At 44.9% G+C, this 24,744-nt stretch overlaps 1 protein-coding gene across 1 annotated transcript in view; it reads right to left on the bottom strand.

The window, feature by feature from the left end:
- LOC310775941 (NLR family CARD domain-containing protein 3-like) overlaps positions 1-22,400 on the bottom strand; it is a gene marked incomplete at its 3' end in the record, with an annotated part of 308,518 nt that extends 286,118 nt beyond the window's left edge. Inside the window, exons 1-5 of the mRNA XM_083636064.1 lie at positions 22,293-22,400; positions 10,941-11,054; positions 9,530-9,643; positions 8,979-9,057; positions 8,581-8,809 (exon numbers count right to left, since the gene is read on the bottom strand). Of these exons, the coding sequence (XP_083492190.1) occupies positions 8,581-8,809; positions 8,979-9,057; positions 9,530-9,597 (376 nt within the window). The 5' untranslated portion in view covers positions 9,598-9,643; positions 10,941-11,054; positions 22,293-22,400. The remainder of the gene's footprint in view (positions 1-8,580; positions 8,810-8,978; positions 9,058-9,529; positions 9,644-10,940; positions 11,055-22,292) is intronic.
- Positions 22,401-24,744: the final 2,344 nt, after the last annotated feature.

The raw sequence follows: 24,744 nt of genomic DNA, 5'->3' as shown, positions 1-24,744 counted from the left end.
CCATTGCCAAATATCATGTTTCAATTAATCTAACCTGGCCCTAATTTAGGCTTAATGTTCTTTTCATGCATTTGTTTGAATTTGGCGAGCTCCATGATCCCCTCCAGGCATCTCATTTGTCCCATTTTCTCATATTCCTTTTGGGGTTCTCTATCCTATAAATCACTGACGTCCTCCTCTTGTCTCAGAGGAGCGTCATCATTCCATGGAGTCATTCGCCAAATCTAAGTGTTGTTTTATCATTAAAGTTTATCGTACTTTCCTTCTAGTCTCTCATGATTGAAATAATGTCTTAGACTGTTTTCAATAATGAAGACTACTTCACTAGTCAATGATTGTTTATCCATCTCATTCACTAATCCATGGTTCCTTTCCATTCATCTCTCTCTCCCCTGCAGCAACGCCCTCAGGTTACATCAGCCATTCATAAATATGCACGCCCTCTTTATCCCTGTCCAATCAATGTCTCCCACGCTTTCCCTCTCTTTGGCTGTTGCCAATCACCTAAATGAAGTTCTATTTAAGACTCTTGCAAGTTGTAACTCACCCTGTTTGTTCACCCATATAGCTGCTGTTCCTGCGTAGCTGCTGCTTCGCCCCTCCTCCTCCCCTGAACACCACCAATGTCATGACTCCAGTAGAACTCCCTATGGGGGTTCTCTATCCTATAAATCACTGACGTCCTCCTCTTGTCTCAGAGGAGCGTCATCATTCCATGGAGTCATTCGCCAAATCTAAGTGTTGTTTTATCATTAAAGTTTATCGTACTTTCCTTCTAGTCTCTCATGATTGAAATAAGGCTGTGGGTGTTGAGGACCTCTCTAATGAGGTTCTTAAGACTCCTGCTATGTTGAATATGTTACATTGTCTATGTTAAACATGTTTTCAGAATGGTATTATTCCATCCATGTGGAATAAATCCATAATCAAACCCATCCCTAAATCTGCAAAAGCCGACCCACGAGTTCCATTGAATTACAGAGGAATCAGTTTGATTAGTAGCGTTTATAAATAGTTTTCTGGAGTCCTTAATAATAGACTGAATAACTATTTAGAGTCTCAAGGTATGTTGGTGGATGAGCAAAATGGTTTTAGGAAAAACAGGGCATGTATCGATCATATTTATGCCATCTCCTCTGTGGTGAGAGCTAGACTACAAGAAGGTAAAAACACATTTGTTTGTTTTGTTGATTTCAAGAAAGCTTTTGACTGAATACATAGAGATCTTTTGCAATATAAATTAATTTCTGCCGGTATTGATGGTACATTTTATAATGCTATCAAAGCATTGTACAATGATCCAGTTGCTTGTCTGAAGTTAAATCATTTTAGAACTGGCTGGTTTCCTACTCCATTTGGAGTGAAGCAAGGAGACGTGCTCTCCCCTACTTTATTCACTTTCTTTATTAATGATTTAGCTCAAGAAATCAAGCAGGCCAACTTAGGTATACCAATTGACAATAACTTTAGTATTTTGTTGTACGCGGACGATATTGTTTTGATTGCTGAGAAAGAGGTTAATTTACAAAGAATGTTGAATATTATGAGCACATGGTGCAGTAAATGGAGACTTGCGATCAACAGTGAAAAAACTCAGATTATACATTTTAGGAAAAAATGTGTACAGCAGAGTGATTATGTATTTAAGTTTGGTTCAATGCCTTTAATGTAGACTTCCTCTTATAAATATCTTGGTTTTGTTTTCAATGAAAACATGAGCTTTTCAGAAGGAAGAAAAGTACTGGCAGAGTCTGCAGGAAGAGCGTTAGGCTCTGTGATGAGTCAAATAAAACCATGTCCTGACCTTGGCTTCTCAACGTTTTCTAAACTTTATGATTCAATGGTTGGCTCCATTTGATTTGATGTTGCAGGAGTGTGGGGGTTTGAGGATGCTCCTGACTGTAATACTATCAGAGTCCAGCCATGAGATGCTTTCTTGGAGTGCATAAATATACTGCGAAGGTGGCTGTTGAAGGGGATATGGGATGGGAGTCATGTCTTGTTAAGCATGAGGTGTAATGGCTCGTTTGTGGAACCACCTTGTCCACTTGCCAGAGGATAGGGTGACCAAAAAGATCTTTAATTGTGACAGAGCACACAGTTATCCTTGGTCAAGAGAGGTATCTGCAATATTTTCATTTTGTGATTTACATATGATTTTTAGGAATAATCTACAGTGTAATGTAAGTACAGTCAAACAACAACTGTTTCAGATCTAAAAGGAACAATGGATGGAGGAGATTTGGAAGAAACCAAAGCTCAGAAATTATGTCCACATTAAAGAAGATTATTTTACTGAACCATATATAATGTAAAATCTAAAAAGAGGACAGAGGTCCCTATGTGCTCAGTTAAGAACTGGTAGGTAGGTAGATATAAATGTATTTCTGAAGAGTTGCGTTTGGGTGTTTTTTGTGATTTTGGTGTTGTGGAGGATGAATTTCATTATGTGTTTCATTGTACCAATGATTTGAGGAATCCTTTATTTGAGAAGATCCAGTTGAAGAATCCTGATCTGTTTCGACTCTCAGAATGTTATGTTGAGTTGGCTTTTTGATAAGGACATTTTTGTTTTAGCCAGATTTATAGAAAATGCTTGGCGACTAAGACAGGGAACATTGTACCCAGTATAATTGTATCTGGAAATTGAATGTCTCAGTGAAATGCCCTTTCTTTTCTTGATTCTGTACAAAGGTATATTATGATTTGTTGTGAGGCCATCTTGGTTATTGTAAATATGATATAGTGTTTTGTAAGCCCATATGGGCTGGGCACCCAGGTGCATGACACTTAAATAAAAATATCAATCAATCAATCAATCAATCAATCTATATATATAGCCTACTTAACTATACTTACTACTCTCAACTACTTTTGCTGGGCAGTCATTATTGGTGTCTACAAAAACAACATTTTGATTGAATTATAGGCAACAATGTAACAATGAGAACAATTAGGCTACCATAAACTGAACATTAGGCTACTGAATTTAGTTCATTGATACACAAATTTCAAACCAACTCACTAAGTTAATTTGAATCAAAGTAGCTGCCAAAATAATGGAAGCATTCAAGTAATTGAGGGATACATTATTATGAAAAGCAGGCTAAATTGCGCCCCCCAATGTGTGACTGTTTGTGACTGTTTTGTTTGTCTGAACTTGTAAATATAACGAGGTCTATTTTGAAAATCGACAGGACATTTTATTTGATAATTCTCGTGAATTTCTCCCAGCTTGATCTGCTCTGTGCTGTTTGATGCAACTCAAAGAGAGGAATACACAGGCTGATTTGTTTAGTGGAGCAGAGCAGAGCGGAGAGCCACTTCGGGGACGCCTCTGGTGGGCACAGGCGTTCACTAGACAGGCTGCGACCAGCTGCAGTGTCCGCCTTGCCTCGCGGTCATAATGCAATATTTCCTGGTGGAATTTCAATCTGCCCGGCTGCCCGGCAGAGACTTTAGACAGAAAAGAGAAACAACTTGAATGGAGGCGCATCAAAGGAGATTTAGAAGTGAGTAGACGCAAAGCTGTCTGAAAAATAAGTAGGTAGACGGCGTCTACCTGCTTCTACCCTCCACTACAGCACTGAGCTGGAGGCCTAACTTACTGTATGGATTTTTAAAGTCATAACATTCACTCAGGTATTTTCACTGACATTAATGTGCATATAGGCTAATGCAGAATGTAATGTGTCTGTTGAACAGTTATCCTGACCTGAGAGTTTCCAGTCTGCAGTGTGGACTCTCCAGTCCAGCAGAAAGAAGCTTCACGCCTGGATCATGCAAGTCGTTGTTACTCAGGTCCAGCTCTTTCAGACTAGAGGACTGGGAGCTGAGAACTGAGGCCAGAGCTTCACAGCTTCTCTCTGACAGCTGACAGCCACTCAGCCTGAATAATTAGTGATGAAGACAAACAATAACGTTAAAATATGTATTTTCTATCCTGCTTTAAAGATCACATCATATATTGCATCTATCCAGTTTGCTATGCACTTACACAGATTTATTGGAGGCCTTGACCACTGGCAGCAGCTTCAGAAGAGCCGCCTCTGAACCAGAGTATTTCCTCAGGTCAAACACCTCCAGGTCTTTTTCTGACGACAGTAAGATGAAGACCAGAGCCGACCACTGAGCAGGGTCGAGTCTGCCCTGACTTCCTGATCTCACGTAATCTTGGATCTCTTCAACTAGAGAATGGTCATTCAGCTCATTCAGGCAGTGGAACAGATTGATGCTTCTCTCTGGAGATGGATTCTTCTTGATCTTCTCCTTGATGTACTGGACTGTTTTCTGATTGGTCCGTGAGCTACTTCCTGTCTGTGTCAGCAGGCCTTGCAGGAGTCTCTGATTCGTCTGCAGTGAAAGACCCAGGAGGAAGCGGAGGAACAAGTCCAGGTGTCCATTTGGGCTCTGTAAGGCCTTGTTCACAGCACTCTGGCAGAGGTGAATTACCTGAGAGTTGTCTCTGGAGGTTGATTGTGGTTCTGACAGCAGATTGACACCGGAGTTGATGAATGAGACGATGACATAAACAGCAGCCAGAAACTCCTGAATGCTCAGATGTACAAAGCAGAAGACGTGGTCCTGGTACAGCCCACACTCCTCTTTAAAGATCTGTGTGAACACTCCAGAGTACACTGAGGCTGCTGTGATATCAATGCCACACTCTGTCAGGTCGGCTTCATAGAAGATCAGGTTGCCTTTCTCCAGCTGCTCAAAAGCCAGTTTTCCCAGAGAGAGAATCATCTCCCTGCTCTCTGTTGTCCAGTGTGGAGCTGCCTCAGTTCTCCCATGATACTTGACGTTCTGGAGTTTGGACTGAACAACCAGGAAGTGGATGTACATCTCAGTCAGCGTCTTGGGCAGGTCTTCTCTCTCACTGGTTTTCAACAAAGACTCCAGAACATTTGCAGTGATCCAGCAGAAGACTGGGATGTGGCACATGATGTGGAGGCTTTGTGAAGTCTTGATGTGGGAGATGATTCTTCTGGCCTGCTTCTCATCTCTGAATCTTTTCTTGAAGTACTCTTCCTTCTGTGGGTCAGTGAACCCTCTCACCTCTGTCACTATGTCAACGCACTCAGCAGGGATCTGATTGGCTGCTGCAGGTCGTGTCGTCATCCATAGGCGAGATTTGGGGAGCAGTTTCCCCCTGATGAGGTTTGTCAGCAGCACGTCCACTGAGGCTGACTCTGTAACATCAGTCAGGATCTCGTAGTTCTTGAAATCTAGATGAAGTCGACACTCATCCAGACCGTCAAAGATGAACACAACCTGGTACTTGTCAAACCTGCAAATTCTTGCTTTTTTGGTCTCAGGGAAGAAGCGATGAAGAAGTTCCACCAAGCTGTACTTTTTCCCTTTCAGCAGATTCAGCTCTCGGAAAGTAAATGGAAATGTGAATTGTATATCCTGGTTGGCTTTGTCTTCAGCCCAGTCCAGAGTGAACTTTTGTGTTAAGACTGTTTTCCCAATGCCAGCCACTCCCTTTGTCATCAATGTTCTGGTTGGTTTGTCTCTTCCAGGTAAGGGTTTAAAGATGTCTTCACATTTGATTGGTGTTTCTGGTCTCGCTGGTTTCCTGGATGCTGCTTCAATCTGTCTGACCTCATGTTCATCATTGACCTCTCCAATCCCTCCCTCTGTGAGGTAATGCTCTGTGTACATCTGATTCAGAGGAGTTGGGTTTCCTGCTTTAGCAATCCCTTCAAACACACACTGAAACCTCTCCTTCAGATTACATTTGAGTTCACGTTGGCAGAAGTCAGGAAGAGTTTCTGAAAAAACAAACAACAAATAACATCAAAGAGTGAACATTTCCTGGTAAATGTATGTCTTCAAAAAATTAATAAAAACAGCTCGCACACTGCAGGGCTCCGTTTACACTGATTTATTAGCAGCAAAAGATTAAAGTGACATTTCCAGCATCAAGCTCTTCATCAGACTGATGAAGAGCTTGTGTCTATGGCAGAGAATTAGTTCATCTTGAACTGATTTGGTCTCGTTTGACAAATATTTAGATGTTTAAATCAACCCGCTCTCACTCCCAGTACATCAAAATGTGCTGATTTGTCACGGCCCCTTGACGTCATTATTGCGAGTGAGAAAGAGTACCTTCACATCGTAATATGCAGAAGAAGAACCACCGGAGCGTCTGGAGGTCACCCCGTGGCCAGCCCCAGTGGTCTTGAATGTAATAACAGTCTAGGCTTAAGTAGGTCAAAGTCTAGGGAGAAGTGCTTGGAGAGGTTGTTTTTGTTGCCTAAACTTAAGGTTATTGTACTGCCCTAAACCCAACCAAGTTGTTGTGCTTGCCTAAATTTACCCTGGATTCGAGCCGTGGCTCCTGTGAAATGTTGCTGGGCCGCTGGTAGCCACAGTAGCCGGTAGCCACAGTAGCCGGTGTTGGAAAGTATTTTTCTGTGCCTCGCTCAACCTAGTTAAAACTGCCCACTCCAATCAGAAGGTGTGACATATGTTAATACCTTTCCAGTGTGTCCAATTATTCCAGATATATGAAAAATCAATACAACAAGCAATTCTGATATTTAGAACATTATTTTATATAGAGAATATTGCATATTTAGTACAAAGCAGGTCAAGTTATATATTACCCCATTCAGAGATCTCCGAGGTGAATTTTCAGTGGTCCTTCCTAAGAGCAAATATGTAGCAGGTCAAAAAAGACCCTTGAAAACCGACCTATTCTAATATTTTGCGTGGGCTTTTAAAGTGCATTTCCTTGTGGGCTGGTCTCTCCCCGAAGGTTCCTCCTCCATCTGGGGACCTCCTTCACTGCTGCCTTGTCATTGGTGGTCATACGATCTCTCCTTCTGTCACTCCTACTTGGCAGGCGTGTTTTTCTCCTCCTCCTCTTGGTCCCCATCATATGACCTGCATGGCTTCCACTGGAGGTCACAGACTAACCCTCACTTGAAATAGTTATCTATTAACTTCCTATCTACCAAAGCAACTGTCAATATATTTGCTAATATTACCAGCTTGATATATTTAAATTCCTATTTTAACTCCTATAATTTGGGTCAGCTAATTTAGCTATTTTTCTATTAGAAATCCTATAGCACTTTATCTATGGTTTACTTTTAAACTATATAAACTATCTACATCCTAAATAAGATCAAATTCAGCTAATCAGTCTGAAGCTGGAAAAAACATCATACAGCTCAAACGTACTATCTCTTAGTCTAAAACCACTCTATTGAGTGTAAAAAGAGAAGAGGATAGTTCCTTAAGTTAAATTCAACAAATCAGAGAAAACCTCACCTTGTTTAATCAGGAGGAGGAAACTCTTATCAATTACCAATTATTAACTAATTTGACTATACATTTATTTTCCATTCTATAGTTGCAGTAGTAATAATAGGCTGATATTTATCTTAATATTATATAGCTCCCTTATTGTGTAGCAAGTAATGCAAGTTTGAAGTTATTCAAAACACAGAAATACAACATCAGACTGATCTAAACACACTCTATTCTCATAAGATAACCAATATATTCTACTGAGCATCTAATATTCCCAAAGACCAACGCCGGGCCGTCTGAGATTCGAACCCGGGACCTCTCTCCTCTGCTCTGTGCTGTGCTGTGTCAGATCCTGTCTCCTCTGGGGGAAAAAGTCAGCACATCGAATGTATGGTCTAACTTTATTTCATATCAGATATCAAAACCCACTCAGTCAATCAGTAGGATATATATGAATACAATGTTATGATCCTTCTCACCAAGACTTTGCATCCTGTGGTGCTTTGTGGAATGTGGCTCCTAGAGAAAAGCCATAAACTCTGTGTTGTTTTCCAGTCCTATCCCACAGTGACTAAGTGACTGAGCAGAGACATATATCCATTAAAGGTTAACAGACCATCCAGTCTAAAATGAGTCTTACTGATAACAAGAACCATTTAACCATCTGTTGAACTCATTAACTGACATCCTGGTGCAGTTGGATCATTAACCTCTCCATGGCCTTTTATCCCCCTGTGAGAAAGGGAGAAAGTTTATCTAAACACAAACTCACAGCAGCTCCTCAGGGACCTAGAACAGAACATTTAAAACATAATTAAAGATATATTTGAATTAACAAATTTTCATATCAGCATGCTGGGCCATGCTGAAGTATCCGCCTCCTGTTGAGTCCAATTGGGCCTAATGAGGAAATGTTTGGTTATTGGTTAAGAAAAAATGAGATCTTATCACGTATCCAGGGATTTGAGGAGTAAAATCCTATCACCGGTAGCCGTGTCCAGTTGCAGCCGGTCGCGGCCGACCTCCTCGACCAAATAAGCAGGAAGAGAGTCAGGGCTCGGCTCTCTTCCTGGTTATTTTGCTGAGCAGGGCGATAAAGAAACAAGGAGAGCTGGTGTCTGTGCTGGAGGAACGTACGCACCCAAATATGACGTTAAAGATAACATTTCACCTCGGCAATAATGACATCGAAGGGCGCGTGACAAATTGACGTATTTTGACGCACTGGTAATGAGAACCTGTTGATTTAAATCTATCTCTCATTTTCCACCATGTCCCATCTCCATCATGTTAAAGCTGTTGAAAGCCTCTTACTGCGCTGCAGAGAGTCAGCCAGCTCCTCCTGCTTCATGCTCCTCAGGAAGAACAATGTGATGTTTAAAAAATCCTCTCTGCTGCTCCTCCTCTGCTCTTCCTCCTCACCATCCACCACCTCCTCATCCTCCCTCTGACTCTCTGAGCATTCTGGCTCATCTGGACTCAGAAACCTCTGGAACCTTCTCAGCTCCTTCTTCACAAAGGTGATGATGTTCTCCTCAAGCAACTGGAACAGAATCATATGAATTAAACTTTCTTACTAAAATCATGGAACACAACATTCAGATCCATCATAGACTGAAAGCCCGCTGGGCTAAAGAGTGCAGCATGGAGACATCTTGGTTTTGTATTCGACTCGTTGGTGAAGTCAAACGTGTTTTTATTAGTTTCCACACCATAAATATGGAGTCCAGGTCTGGTTGAGACTCCTGGGCAGACTGACCACTGGGAACCTCTGACCTCTGCTGGTAAACTCTGGGGGACAAAACATCAGATAGTAGGTCATACCATCATATCATATCTCTCTCTCTAACAAACACACGCACACACACACACACACACACACACACACACACACACACACACACACACACACACAGACACCTCGCCTCGCCTCGGTGAAGAAAAAACAGGTGAGGCCGGGCAGCAGGCAAGCCTAGGAATCAAGCATGCATAGCGCGCAAGATGCCTAGTGGGTCTAAAAGTTCAATATTCACCTCATTATCTCCTAGATTTATCAACTCATGAAGCTGTGGTCACTTTACAGAGATTCCTGCTGCCTTCAGGTGCTCCTCCCATCGTTTGACAGGTAAGTACGTCATGTATTCAAATACTTTTTAGACATACTGTACATAACAAAATGGACTCTGAAGAAATCATGTGGTACAAAGATACTTTGTTGTCAGATGACAACAAACATCTGTTTTCACCAGTTTTAAGTTTGTACCTTTTATCAGTAGAGTGGTGTCCAGGTTTGAAGACAAAAGGATGATACATAGAGCGGTCACTCCCCATGGACACACAGCTTCGGACAGATGAGTCTGCTCTGTCCTGCTGGATCCTGATAGAAACACAGGATGGACAAAGCAGAGCTGATGTAGGAACAAGGTTAGACAGACAGACATGCAGGCATGCAGGCAGTATGTGACAGTGTGACAGCTCTCTGTGTGTCACAGTAACAGACTGGTTATACTGGACAGCTCTCAGTGTGACACAGTAACAGACTGGTTATACTGGACAGCTCTCAGTGTGTCACAGTAACAGACTGGTTATACTGGACAGCTCTCAGTGTCTCACAGTAACAGACTGGTTATACTGGACAGCTCTCAGTGTGACACAGTAACAGACTGGTTATACTGGACAGCTCTCAGTGTGACACAGTAAAAGACTGGTTATACTGGACAGCTCTCAGTGTGACACAGTAACAGACTGGTTATACTGGACAGCTCTCAGTGTGACACAGTAACAGACTGGTTATACTGGACAGCTCTCAGTGTGTCACAGTAACATACTGGTTATACTGGACAGCTCTCAGTGTGTCACAGTAGCAGACTGGTTATACTGGACAGCTCTCAGTGTGACACAGTAACAGACTGGTTATATACTGGACAGCTCTCAGTGTGACACAGTAACAGACTACTGGACAGCTCTCAGTGTGACCCACAGCAGATTAGACATAGTGCAATAAACCCCCCAAGGACAGATTAGACTCTGTTCATGTGGAATAGCCTCTCTCTCTCTATGGCTCTGGCTACTAGACTCTGTTACTGCATAGACTCTATCAGCACAGCAGTAGAAGTCATATAAACTTATTCGGCGCATGCGCTGTTTGAGCAACTTTCATTGGAATGAATGGGCCCCATCTTGCCATACTGTGTCCAGTTGGTTTTATACCTCCTTATACAACAGTTAGTTCAGACTGAGCAATTTCATTGGACGAGAGGGATCCTGGCCATGCTGATATTTTAGTATAACATCACGGGTGCTTCACTGTGTTCATATCACTCTGCTTCAAAGCTGTGTTCAAACAGCGCTCACACCCAGGGACAGCAATATGGATTCAACCCCATTTAATCCCACCAGGCACAATAGTGACCGTGACACTATTTCAGTTATAAGACTCTAAAGATGTTACTGAATGATGTATCAATGCATGTCCAGCAGGTATTGAAATAATAAAGGGTCTCAATGAAATATGTGCAGTGTCACATGGTTAGTGTAAATTGTCACATGACCATGATGCTTGGCTGCATCAAAGCACCAAACAAAAGCGTATTAAGTATGTGAACATAAAGAGATGATTACTCTCGTGAGATTGCAGCAAACCTTCTCTGCATGAGTCAGTTAAAACAACTTACTTCTCTTCAGAAGAATGGTGTCCATCTTTAAAATTAAACCATCCACCCTTTGATTGGTCGCTCTTCAGAGACACACAGCTGGGTTGAGGAGAGTCTGGTCTCTCCTGTTGGATCCTGAACACAACAAACCCCCATAGGGCACAGCAGACATATATCATTTAATAACATGGAAGCATCCTAAAACAGAGAGAATTCAGAGATATCTGCAGAAGCATCCTGTGAGCACATTTGAGGTTTGGATGGACTTGGGTCAACAGCAGCAGTGCAGAATGATCAGCAGATAGCTGGCACATTACAAACACAAGTAGATTACAGTACATTACCTTACATTACATTACATTACATTACATCAGTGGTTCCCAACCTTTTTACACCAAGTACCACCTGAGAAAGTAGTTGGCTCTCCAAGTACCACCATGTGACCGACGTTAAATACAGTCTATTCAGCTATGCACAGTTCACGCAGGAGGCAAATTTATTCCAACCTGCAGCCTATGTGCAACCTGCAGCAGCTGCACTTGTGCTAGGTTGACTGCTGTCTTCACCTCCTTGTGCTTCATCGTTGCTGCTCTCCTCTACTACATCTCTTTTACGATTCCCTCCCGTTTTGATCCACTTTCGCATCCCTCCTCGTCTTTGTTCACCACCTCTAAATCTCAAGACAACAAAATAAACCTCAATTTCAATGATCACAAGTTTATTTTCATTCGTAGTATTATTTTGATAGATAAACATGTTTTACAATTGATTTTAAAGTTGGGTTTATTTCATAATTTAAACATTGGGATTCCAGGGATCAAGTACCACCAGCAGGGGGGGGCGCAAGTACCACCTACCTTGAGGAACACTGCCAATAATATTAATAATTATCATTATTATTTCACTTTCACATGTTTGAAAACTACTACTAATGACCACCATGGATTTTGCACAAAAACTAAAAAAAAATAAAAAATAAAAAAAAATCACAGAGCCTTTCAAGTACCACCAGCAGGGGGCACAAGTACCACCTACGGTACGCGTACCGTAGGTTGGGAACCACTGCATTACGTCATTTGGCAGACGCTTTTATCCAAAACGACTTACAATATCACATTTTTGTCAGCAATAGAGCAATCAACTATGCAACACAGTCTGTGACAACTACAACTTCTGAAAAAATAGTGGTAGAGTTTAGTTTAGGTTTTTTTTAAGAGAGAGAGAAAGAAGTTAGTTCAAGAAGGGCCCAGATGGAGCCTGAAAAGGTGTGTCTTTACTCTTTTCCGAAAGACCGGCAGTGATTCAGCCGTCCTGACTGAAGGTGGAAGCTCATTCAACCATTGAGGTGCCAGGGACGAGAAAAGTTGCGAACGGGATGAGCGACTTTGAGCCCACGTAGTGAAGGAGGGGCGAGGCGTCCTGCACTGGTGGAGGAGCGGAGGGAGCGCTGAGAGGTTTGGCCAAGTAGGCCTATAAGTAAAAGTACTAGTGCAGGAAATTACTAAAGTAAGAGTAAAAAAGTAGCCTATTTAAAAGCTCGCAAGAGGCGTTTTCTGGACCTCTCTCTCTATGCTCTGGCCACTAGACTGTTCATGTGGAATAGCCTCTCTCTATGGCTCTGGCCACTAGACTCTATTCATGTGGAATAGCCTCTCTCTCTCTCTCTCTCTCTCTCTCTCTCTCTCTCTCTCTCTCTCTCTCTCTCTGTTCACTAGACTCTTCGATGCAGTCCTGCACGTTACAAACTCATGCAGTCCCACTGAGCGCGCTCAGTCAACGTCGGGGCCGGTTAGGCTTTAGAACTGAATTCCCAAATAACGTCATCTGAATCGGAAACTTTTTTTTTTTTAATCTAATTATTTTTCCAAGTTCTGCAACACCATTCCAAAAGAGTTCATGCTATCAACTTCCTTGCGATAAAATCTGTTTCTGGAATGTGATTTTGTAAAATCAGATTGGAATTCATGAGATTATGTTTTTCAAAACCTTCAATCTGTTCCAAAATTATTCATTAAAGTGCTTTGATAAAAAAAAAACACAACAAATAGGAACACATCTATAGTTTGGCTTATTATGTTCTAGTTTGAGCACCTGCATAATTTGACATGTTGATTGATTGATTTTTATTTTGGATAAAGAATGACTGAATGAATGAGGTTTTTAAAACCATTCAGAAAATGTGCAGACTTAATTTCATTAGGGATCTTGTTCCAGTCCCCCCCCCCCCCCCCTCCCCCACTATCAGTGTTGGGAAGTAACGAGTTACTAGTTACTCGTTACTGTAATAATATTACTTTTCCAAGTAACGAGTAGTGTAACGAATTACTAATAGAATATATGTAATAATATTACCGTTACTTCAAGATCAAACAACTCGTTACATCTTTTGTTGAGTCCATTCTGTGATGCCGCTGCGCTGAAAAACGACACGCAATCGGCATTCACTGATCACAAGCAGCATGGCTTTTAACGCTCCCAAAACAAGGTGACGTCACCGCAGAGTACATTCAGAGCACCAACAGGCAGCACACCTCCCTCTCTGCCCTGCTGAGCCAAGGAGGAAAATCCGTGGCTGAATATATTCCCATGACTTTGTTTTTGTCGGGAAGAAAGGTGACACGAACATCAAAGTCAAATGTAAACGGTGTCCAGTAGCCTGTACTACGAAGCTAGTTTAATGCCTTATCCGAGTAAGTTTGAGTTTAAACCTGGTTTAGCCGTACTACAAAGCAAGTTAACTTTCAATCACCATGGCAACTGACGCTGCAAAGCTAACCTGGTCGCGACCAGGTTAGCTTCAGAGGATAAGATCAAAATCCATGAGAGACCCATATAATCGGCTCTCTGGAGTCACTCACCATTCATAAGATCGCCATATGAAAAATAGATTGCAGTCAACTGAGAATAGAACAAGCAAAACATTTGTGGCTCTGTAGGCTACATAATTAAATTAAGCCTACTTACCACTTTATGTCTTAACAGCTCAACGATGCGTGGAGAAATATGATCACTATTAATCACCGCGGCGCATATCATGAATGGACCCTCAAATGGAGCGAGGGTGATATTCTCCTACATGCCAGAAAAGCCTATACATATAATATAGATATGGGATAAATATATGGGATAGCCCCAATACTAAATATGCAGGCTATTCTTGCATCTTTCAGCTGGAACTGTGTCCTGTAGGCTGTATGCCAATATATGAGCAAAAATAGGCTAGTTTTTATCAATGATAACTATGCCCGCATCGTCTCAATTCAGTTCAGCAGTTTTCTCTTTTATAGTAGGCTATTAGGCTTTATACTAGGCTATTTTATATATGAATTATTCGATCAGTGCAACCACACACATGAGTGATAGAGATCATTATTCATTGAGCATGCGTTTCTAAATCTATGGTCTAAATAGGCTTACAGATTGTGGAAATGTATAGACTGAGATTACACATTTACATTTGTTGCTGCTGTATCAATGCAGCTGTATCAGACAGAAATCGCTGATCAAAGTAAATCAAATGACTGATGTGAATACAAGCTGCTGCTTTAGACAGCCCTTCAGCAGACTATCCAACGTGGATTTTCATTCTGACATTAAATCGCGGATACATTAAATATCCGCTAAAACTCTGATCATGCACTGCGCATTCATTGAACGAGGAAATGGGTGTGGAAATGGGTGTGGGCGTGGATCAACTCAGCTGTTCATAATGTGATTGGCTAGCGCACCTCTTTCGCGTGGACGCGCGCCTGTGCACGAGCGAAAAACGTGCGCGTGCACAAGCAGATCCTAGGTCCACTTACCTAGTAGAAAACCAGCGTCGTAGTATCAGGATCAAAGGGACTTATCGCAGATCTGTTAAACTAGCTTCGTAGTACAGGGCTCAGGACAGGTAGGCTACTAACACTCTTTCCACTGTGAAAAACACGAGCTCAAACTTCCTAACGTTAACGTTACGAGACGAGAGGACAGCACAACAAAAACTGGAAAACTGTTCAAATACAGAGATAACGTAAAAACTCACAAGCTGGTGGACATCAAACATTGCTGTTATTATTGTCAGGTTAATGTTAATGTTGCAGAGCTAACGTTATTTGTGACACAAACTTGTTACTCAAAGATGTAGCCTATACGTATTGAGTTTGCAGTGCATTATACTGCATTCTATAAAACAGAAGCTGTTTAAAAGATTGCATCTTGTCAGTCATCACTTTGAGCCAGGTGTGCTCTTCATCAAGCATCTCTGTAGGAAGCTGTGCTCTGGCAAAGTGATTAGTTTAAATGGAACGGCACATAATAGACCTAGTTCACACATTCGCACCACAAAGTCTGCATTTTTATGAGAAAAACGCTATGGGCCTTTTTCACAACGACCATTTGTGTCTAGAAGACAGAGTATACACAGGTGCAACCAACTAACTAATTAGGGCTCCGGCACTGGAACACCTAAATGGACTGGAAGTTGGAAGCCCTAATTAACATCTTGGTGCACCTGTGTTACCTCCTGCTTTTTAGACACAAAATCGCTGCAGTGAAAAAGGCCTATTGTCATTTGTGTGGTATGTAACGGAAAAGTAATATAACGAGTATGTAACGATTACTTTTGGCATGGAGTAATAAGTAAAGTAATAATATTACTTTTGAAAATAGTAACGAGTAATATGTAATATATTACTTTTTTAAAGTAACGTGCCCAACACTGCCCACTATTCACCTTATCATTTGCCCATATCAGGACACTTCTGCATGACATCATTTTGTAATCGTTCTTCCGTTTTAGACCCGGAAGTAGATTACGCCTCCCTTAATCATTTTTAGACTTGCCAAATAGCTGTTTTCAAGCAAAAAAAAAAAAACTGTTATAAAGTTTTAATATTTTTTCGGATGAGAATGTAACATTCCAAATATGTGACCAGTTTGTCAGAATAACACCTATTTGGAAATGTTAACGAGCAGCGAGGAAAGCTGGCTGGGTGACCAGTCGGACTAGCTAGTACGCCTACAGTAGCCTACTGGCAGTGAGAAAACACTGTCTACGTGCTTTTGTAACTAATATTAAATGCCGACCGCGTACAGCCATCGGCTGCTCGCAGCAAGGGCCGTCATGCAAGCCAACAATCTGAGGGGGAGAATTCTGGCCGAATTGTGCGGCGGCAACATTTTTTTGGGGGGTTGGAAGCCAGATTTAGAGGAATATCTCATTTTAAATTAACAGACTGAGCAGGTGTAACCATACGGCTATTTTCCAAACTGCTCAGCCTCCTGGAAAGATCCATAATCACCAGACTAAGTACATTGCCACTGCCCAGGCTCAATGGACTTGACAAAAAAGGGAGACCACACGTTTCAAAGCAATGTAACACAATGTTTATTTTGGCTGGTATTGCCTTTTCAGAAGGTAGAAATCTTTTCTCTTCCATTAGTCTCATCTAGTGTCCTCTAGAGCAGGGGTTCCCAACCTTTTTTGTGCCAAGGACCGGTAGATACATGGAAAAAAGAGTCACAGACCGGTTGTCAATTTTAATGGTTTTAGTTACTGTGTGGCATACCACAGCAGAGACAATGGGGAAAGACATTCACCTGATGGTAGGGGCCCCTTTAAGAGGGGCGGGGGGTTCAGGTAGGTGGCACAATGGTTTGGGGAGTAGCCTACAAAGCAACATGTTAGCAGCCCACTTTTACCTGTATGATCGCAGTTGAAGTGTGAGAAAATAAATCCAGTCGGATACAACTTTGGTTTTGAGTCTTTCTCCCGCACTTCCACATTGGTGACCCTGGACGGTGCTCCGATTGAGCAACGTTATTGATTGAACGATGCCGAAGAAAAATAAGCCCAGGAAGGGATTCAGCCCTGGGCCTGACGTAAGCGGCGATGAGGACGTCTCCGACAGCCCGGGCAGCAGTGCCGGGTTGGCCGCTAATGTTGGCACGGGCTCCGTTAAACTTCCACCGTTCTGGCATGCCAGTCCGCGCTCGTGGTTTCGCCACATTGAGGCGCAGTTTGGACTCAAGCGGATTGTGGATGACACCACAAGGTATTATTACGTGGTGGCCGCGTTGGACAATTCGGTAACCGGCCGAGTGTTGGAGCTGCTTGACGACCCCCCTCCCATTGGCAAGTACGAGGCCATTAAGGCTTTGCTGTTGAGAACATTTGAACTGTCAGAGGTGGATTCTGTCTCTGAATGGACTTGGCGACAGCAAGCCGTCTTGAGTTAATGGATAAGATTTTGGCCACGCTGGGCTCGTCAGATCCGGCTTTCCTGCTCACGCATATATTCCTGCGGCAGCTGCCAAGCTCTGTGCATGCTGTCCTGGCAGGGTCCCCGCTTTCTGCCTCCAGGGACTACCGTGCGTTGGCGGCCGAGGCGGACAGGATTTTCCTCGCCACTCGTCAGCTGCACATGCACGCGCTGCATCCCGCGCCAGTCTGGACGGCGCCACCGGAGGACGCGGCGTACGCCGTGGCGGCAGCAGGCGGCCACCGCAGGGAGGACGACGGGCTGTGTTATTTCCACATGAGGTTTGGAGCTAAGGCAAAGCAGTGCCGGCCGCCCTGCAAGTTTGGCGCCCAGGGAAGCGGGAGAGCCAGCGTTCAGCAGCAGCGATGAGCGTTGGTGAGGCTGGGAAGCTGGTGTTTATCAGAGACACTGTTTCAGGCAGGCGATTGCTGGTGGACTCTGGCGCTCAGCATAGTATTTTGCCCGCGTCAGCAATGGAGGACATGGCTGGGGTGGCAGGCCCCGCCCTGGTCACTGCAAATGGCACGCCCATACGTACTTTTGGCACAAGGTATGTGGAGGTGTGTTTTGCCGGTCGCCGTTTTGGCTGGGATTTTGTCAGGGCGAGGGTGTCGCTACCCCTACTCGGTGCAGACTTTCTGTGTGCATTTGGATTATTAGTGGACGTTAAGAACCACCGCCTGATTGACGCCACTTCATTCTGTTCCTACCCGTGTTCACGGGGCGACGTGGGGACGGTCGGGCTGTCCAATGTGCTCGCCACCGGTGACGAGTACCAGCGCCTCCTCAGTGAGTTCCCAGTTCTCACCACCCCCACTTTCTCAGCGGTGGTGGCTAAGCATGGAGTCGAACATTACATCACCACCACTGGCCCCCCGGTCTACGTGCGCGCGCGCCGCCTGGATCCAGCCAAGCTCGCCATCGCCAGAGAGGAGTTTGCAGCTATGGAGCGCCTGGGGATCGTTCGTCGCTCCGACAGCCCGTGGGCTTCCCCGCTGCATATGGTGACGAAGGCCGATAGCGGGTGCCGCCTGTGCGGGGACTACCGCCGCCTCAACAACGCCACGACGCCTGACCGCTATCCAGTCCCGCACATACAAGACTTCTCGGCCCACTTGGCGGGGGCAACAATTTTTTCTAAGGTGGATCTAGTGCGGGGCTATCATCAGGTCCCGGTGCGCCCGCAGGATGTGCCTAAGACAGCGGTAATAACTCCATTCGGACTGTTCGAGTTTCTGCGTATGCCCTTTGGCCTCAAGGGGGCAGCGCAGACTTTTCAACGGCTGATGGACTCCGTGTTGCGGAGCATGCCGTTTTTGTTCGTGTACTTGGACGATATCCTGGTGGCTAGTGCGTCGCCGGAGCAGCACATGGGCCACCTTCAACAGTTGTTTGTGCGGCTCGGGGAGCACGGGCTCATCATAAATCCAGCCAAGTGTCGGTTCGGCGTGGCGGTCATCGACTTCCTGGGGCACAGAGTCACCGCGGAGGGCTCTGTTCCTCTACCCGCCAAGGTGGACGCGTTCCCATGCCCCCGGACTGTGAAAGCGCTACAGGAGTTCTTGGGGATGGTGAATTTTTACAACAGGTTCATCCCTCGGGCGGCACATCACATGCGGTCCCTGTACGACGCACTGCGGGGTCACGACCCCAAGGCCGCGGTGGACTGGTCCTCGGAGCGGGACAAAGCGTTCCAGGATGCTAAGGACGTGCTGGCCGACGCTGCCTTGCTGGCACACCCGTCGCTTACGGCCCAGGTCGCCCTCACCACCGACGCATCGGACTACGCAGTGGGGGTGGTGTATGAGCAGTGGGTGAGTGGTGCCTGCCAGCCGTTGGCTTTCTTTAGCAGGAAGTTACGGGACAATGAGAGGAAGTATAGCACTTTTGATCGTGAACTCCTGGGTTTGTTCCTGGCGGTCCGGCACTTCAGGTTCCTACTGGAGGGGCGTCGGTTCACTGCGTACGTGGATCATAAGCCACTGGCGTCCGCCAGGTCCAAGGCGGAGCCACCCAGGACCGGACGCCAGCAGCGTCAACTGGCTGAGATCTCAGAGTACACCACAGACATCCAGCACGTGGCGGGAAAGCACAACTTTGTGGCAGACTGCCTCTCCCGGGCGGTGGCGGGCGCCGTGCACCTGGGGCTCGACTACGCCGGCATGGCCGCGGATCAGGCCAACGACGCGGGAGTGCAGGCCTGCCGGGCAGCGGAGACCGGGCTGCGGCTACAGGAGGTGGCGTTTGGTGACATCAGCGCCATGCTCCTGTGCGATGTCTCTACGGGGCTGGCTAGGCCCTTGGTTCCAGTCGAGTGGCGCCGGCAGGTTTTCAACGCCATGCATGGACTTTCACACCCGGGGGTGAAGTCGTCTGTGAAGCTGGTGGCGGCCAAGTTCGTCTGGCCGGGCCTGAAGAAGGAAGTACGAGATTGGGCTAGACAGTGTGTAGCCTGCCAGCAGGCTAAGGTTCATCGCCACACCAAAGCCCCCTGGGCCCCGTTCCTGGTTCCGGAGCGGCGGTTCGACCACGTCAACGTGGACCTGGTGGGGCCGCTTCCCTCCTCCCATGGGTTCACTCACCTCCTCACGATGGTGGACAGGACCACCCGGTGGCCGGAGGCGGTGCCGTTGTCGTCGACCACAACTGCAGAGGTGGCTAGGGCCTTCATCGGGTCGTGGGTCGCCAGGTTCGGCGCGCCGGCTGACCTCACTTTGGACCGTGGTCCACAGTTCACGTCGGAGCTCTGGGGTGCTATGGCAGAGGGGCTGGGCACGAAGCTTCACCGCACCACAGCCTACCATCCGCCGGCGAATGGACTGTGCGAGAGGTTTCACCGTTCTATGAAAGCCGCTCTCCGGGCTAGCCTCGTGGATGGTGGCTGGGTGGACAGGCTTCCGTGGGTCATGCTGGGCCTGCGGACGGCCCCCAAAGAGGACCTGCAGTCTTCGTCTGCTGAGTTGATGTATGGCCAGCCATTGCGAGTGCCGGGAGAGTTCATTCCAGGGGTCGATGCTCCCTGGTCGGCCGCTCGTCAGCGGGCGGCGCTCCTGGACGTGGCCAAGGATTTTGCCCCTGTCCCCACTTCGAGACACGACGTGCCGGAGGTGCACATGCCGCCGGATCTGCTCTCGGTGGGTTATGTCTTCGTGCGGCATGACGCGCACCAGTCACGGCTGCATGATGGCCCCTTTCGCGTTCTGGAAGCAGGGACCAAGTATTTTGTGCTGGACATAGGGGGGAGGAAGGAGCACGTTTCTGTGGACCGCCTGAAGCCCGCCCATTTAGATTTGGGCAAGTCGGTGGAGGTGGCGCTTCCCCCACGGCGTGGGCGACCTCCCAACAAGCTTGTGGTCCCCCTTCCCCTTTCTGTGCTGCCCCCTGCTGACTCTTTTCCCCTGGACCCGGGCAGGTCCCCCGCCACCCCTCGGCCCCGAGGGTCTGCTGTTCAGGACTCTGACAGTGTGCCTGTGAAGCAGAGCCGTTACGGTCGGCTGATCCGGCCTCCGCGCCGTTATTAGGAGTGGGGTTTGGGTGAATTCTGGGGGGGCGTGTGTGGCGTACCACAGCAGAGACAATGGGGAAAGACCTTCACCTGATGGTAGGGGCCCCTTTAAGAGGGGCGGGGGTTCAGGTAGGTGGCACAATGGTTTGGGGAGTAGCCTACAAAGCAACATGTTAGCAGCCCACTTTTACCTGTATGATCGCAGTTGAAGTGTGAGAAAATAAATCCAGTCGGATACAACTTTGGTTTTGAGTCTTTCTCCCGCACTTCGACAACATATATATTTACTCACCAGGTTTTGTGTTTTTGTGTTGTACTCTATGTAGCCTATACAGTATTTATGTTTTGTTTTAACTACGAACATAAATAAATGTCAACTTGAAACTATGTTTCAACTACCATACACAGCCTATAATAGTATGTATGTTATGTATGTATGTTTTTTTATAAACATAGGCTATACTATAGCCTATGTTTATAGCCTCTCAAAAATCTGAGGGGGCAATTGCCCCCTTAGTTACAATGGGCATGACGCTTCTGCTCGCAGCAGTAACGCTATGAACATGTAACTGAAGTTGGTCACAGTGTAGCTGCTGAATGTTGCCAAACTTCTTTCATAGTTTACAGTTTATCGATGTTTACCGGCCGGCTAACGCTGAACCAGAAGAACAAATATTATATAATTGCGTCTTACATGGATGAGAAAAAGTGGGCGTGGCAACATAAGGTGAACAGAGGAATGTACTTCTCCCAGCTTTGCCTTTCAGATTGAGTAGCTTCCAGTTTGCCACTAGCCCTCGTGTTCAGGCTATAAGTGTCCTGAACACACTGGAAGTACTTGGTGAAATAATTAGGACACTCTACTTTCAACGGGGAGTCAATTTAAATCTTTAAAATGTGTTGGGCTAATCTGCGTTCTTGGACCGAGGTTATAAGGATGACCCTCATTAGTGTTTTGGGCTTTTTGGAGCCTATCTTTAGATTTTTTGTTATAGCAATGTAGCAGGATATACAGTTGTAGTCATAGTAACATGGGATTAACAACATAGCTAAAGTCCTCATGGTCTTCGTGTCCAGGAACTTATTGCCAAATACTTTGTCCTTGAGTGAATTTTCCCAATGACAGAGAGGGCCATAGCTTCACTCGTCATATACTGATCCAATTGACTTCCCAGATATGTCACTTTTCTTGTAACTTAACACCATTACATTCTACTGAAAAACTAGGTTGGTTCCTTAGTTTATGCTTTGTTCCAAAGACAATACATTCAGATTTTCCTAAGTGCAGGGATATCTTATTGTTGCATAACCATGTGCTTACATTTAGAAGTTCTTCACTAAGTGATAATCTGACTGAATCTAAGCACTCTCTGGTTACCAACAAGGCGGAGTCATCTGCGTACAGAAATAAAGGACATGAACAGGCTGACTCCATGTCATTAATATACAACAAAAATAATAGAGGACCAATAATACTTCCTTCAGGGACCCCACAGGTGAGGTTTCTGGGCTCAGAGAGTACACCTCCTATTTCTACCATTTGGACTCTGTCAGAGAGGTATGACTGTATCCAGTCCAGAGCCTCCTCAGGCTATTATGAAGTTTAGAGGGTAACAGTTGTCTTACTTTGTGTCTGAGAGTCCATGTTGATGACTGAAGGGTGTTGGAAACTCCTCCACAGACAGAGAGCTGTCAGGAGGCTCTGCTCCACCCTCTTCCTCCACATGAACACTCATCTTCTGAGAGGAGAAACACACACACACGCACGCACGCACGCACGCACACACACACACACACACACACACACACACACACACACACACACACACACACACACACACGAGTCCCAGCTCATGAGTATAGGGCTGAACAATTTGGGGAAACTATCTAATTGTGATTTTTCTGACAGATATTGCGATTTGATTTACAATATAATATTTTAAAGTCAAGCTACAGTTCAATATTCACTGTAGATAATTAAAACGTGATGGTAGGACTGAGCAATGTTTCATTCCTTCTTTCTAAAAGTCCATCTGTTCTTCTACACTTCCGCACATGTTGCCCCGGGTGCTGTAGAGTGCTCTCTCGCCTAGACAGACATACCCAAAATAAATCAGGATAGCTCCTCAACCATGAGGCCTTTATGCAGATGTCTGGTCTTCTGTGAAAGATCAGAAGCTCTGGAATATGACTCCAGTGTAAGTAAACCTGCATCTATTACCATTCCACAGTAAATGGAGATGCAATAGGAAAAAATTTGTTCATCCTCACCTAGTGAATAATCATATTTTAAAAGCCAATATCACCATTATAACCAAGATGCCACAGATAATTATGCTGCTGAATTTGTCGTACTCTGACTAAGACTGTAACTGTAAATTTGATTTAAAAAAGAATGCACAAAAAATGCGCCATTTAAAAACTTCAACTTCAACTTTATTGATATCTCGAAATAAATTTGGTTTGCAGCAGGCATTGGGACAAACAGTACAAAAGACATTGACAATAACAAGCATCATCATAACACAGTAACTATAGTAGTGATCAGCTCAAGCATCATCATAACACAGTAACTCCAGTAGTGATCAGCTCAAGCATCATCATAACACAGTAACTCCAGTAGTGATCAGCTCAAGCATCATCATAACACAGTAACTCCAGTAGTGATCAGCTCAAGCATCATCATAACACAGTAACTCCAGTAGTGATCAGCTCAAGCATCATCATAACACAAACAGACGAGTTGCAACATCCACTGAGAAAATGAAAGCAAAGCCCAGAGGGAAAGTGCTCAGTCGTTTATGAAGTGAACAGTCTCACCCCCTCCTTCTGACTTCCTCTCAAGCTGGTCACATGACCTGTTTATCTCAGGTAGTGGTTTAAAGGATGCAGTTTGACAGTCAGCTCTCTTTGAGATCAAAGCTTCCTGTGTTAGCCGACTGTGCGTGCAAAAGGCAACATTTGCAGCTGCTGTGTTGAAGACAGTTGTGGTTTAGACATGGTTTCCTGTTTGAAAACCTGTTACAGCCGCCTGCTCTCATGCAAATTGTTTCACCCGAGAGGATTAAGGAGAAGACAGAGAAATACTTCATCACTCACTCAATCAATCAATCAATCAATCAATCAATATTCACCCACAGGGCCCTTGAAAAAGTCATAGCCTCGGGGCCCATGGCTACTTTAATCCAGCCTTGTGGACAACCCGACATAACTAAAAAGTATAGTGATGCCCTGGGACTTGGCTAATTGTTAGGATGTGTCCCTTCACTGTTGAAGCCGGTGTGTGAAATTAAGACAGTGTTAATAGTCTAAGGCAGGTGGTGCTGGCCTCATACCATTTTGTTTGGATTAAAATCATCAGTCCATCTTTTGGCAGTGATGAGAAGTGTCACAATTCTCTTTGCGTAATGTGCCTTATAAGTTATGTGTTTGGAGATTTTTTTTTTTTTTTTTACAAATTTGTACTTCTGCTTCATCTGTACATGTTAATATTTTCATGAATAGTATGGATATAAATAGCCTGTAGTAGACTGTCAACCACTTTTGACTTTACTTGGGTAGTCCAAATGAAAATCTACAAGCCGGTTGCACCAAGTGGTCTTAACTATCATGCCTGGTCGTAACTCCTACGTCGGTCTTAGTTAAGACCAGTCTTTAAAGTGGACTTACGCCTGTTGCACCGACAGGGCTTACGTCTGGTCTCAACTACGCCGGTCATAGCGATGCGCGTCCATCAGGGGCGTATGCAGAAATTGAATTATAGGTGGGCCTGGATCAAATTGGGTGGGCCTGGATAGGAAGGGGTGCAGATGCCCGGCCAAATAACACGTCAAAATTTGACGTGTTATTTTACTAAAAATAATGCATTTGACCATCATTTCAAGTAGAATGATACCACCCAAGCAAGAATATTTCAAGTGTTTCAAGTGCTTTACTGAAATATTTGGACCATATAATGATAATACAATTATCTCAACCTTAAAGGTCCCAATTCGTGCAGCTGTAACCTCTTAAAAACGTGTGTCTCTGGTCCATAAAACATGATTCTGGATTAATCTGTCGAAAATATAGCAAACCC

The sequence above is a fragment of the Poromitra crassiceps genome (genome assembly GCF_964638095.1).
Source record: "Poromitra crassiceps genome assembly, chromosome: 4".
In the NCBI taxonomy this organism is placed as follows: Eukaryota; Metazoa; Chordata; class Actinopteri; order Beryciformes; family Melamphaidae; genus Poromitra; species Poromitra crassiceps.
This window is presented reverse-complemented; position numbering and strand designations above follow the sequence as displayed.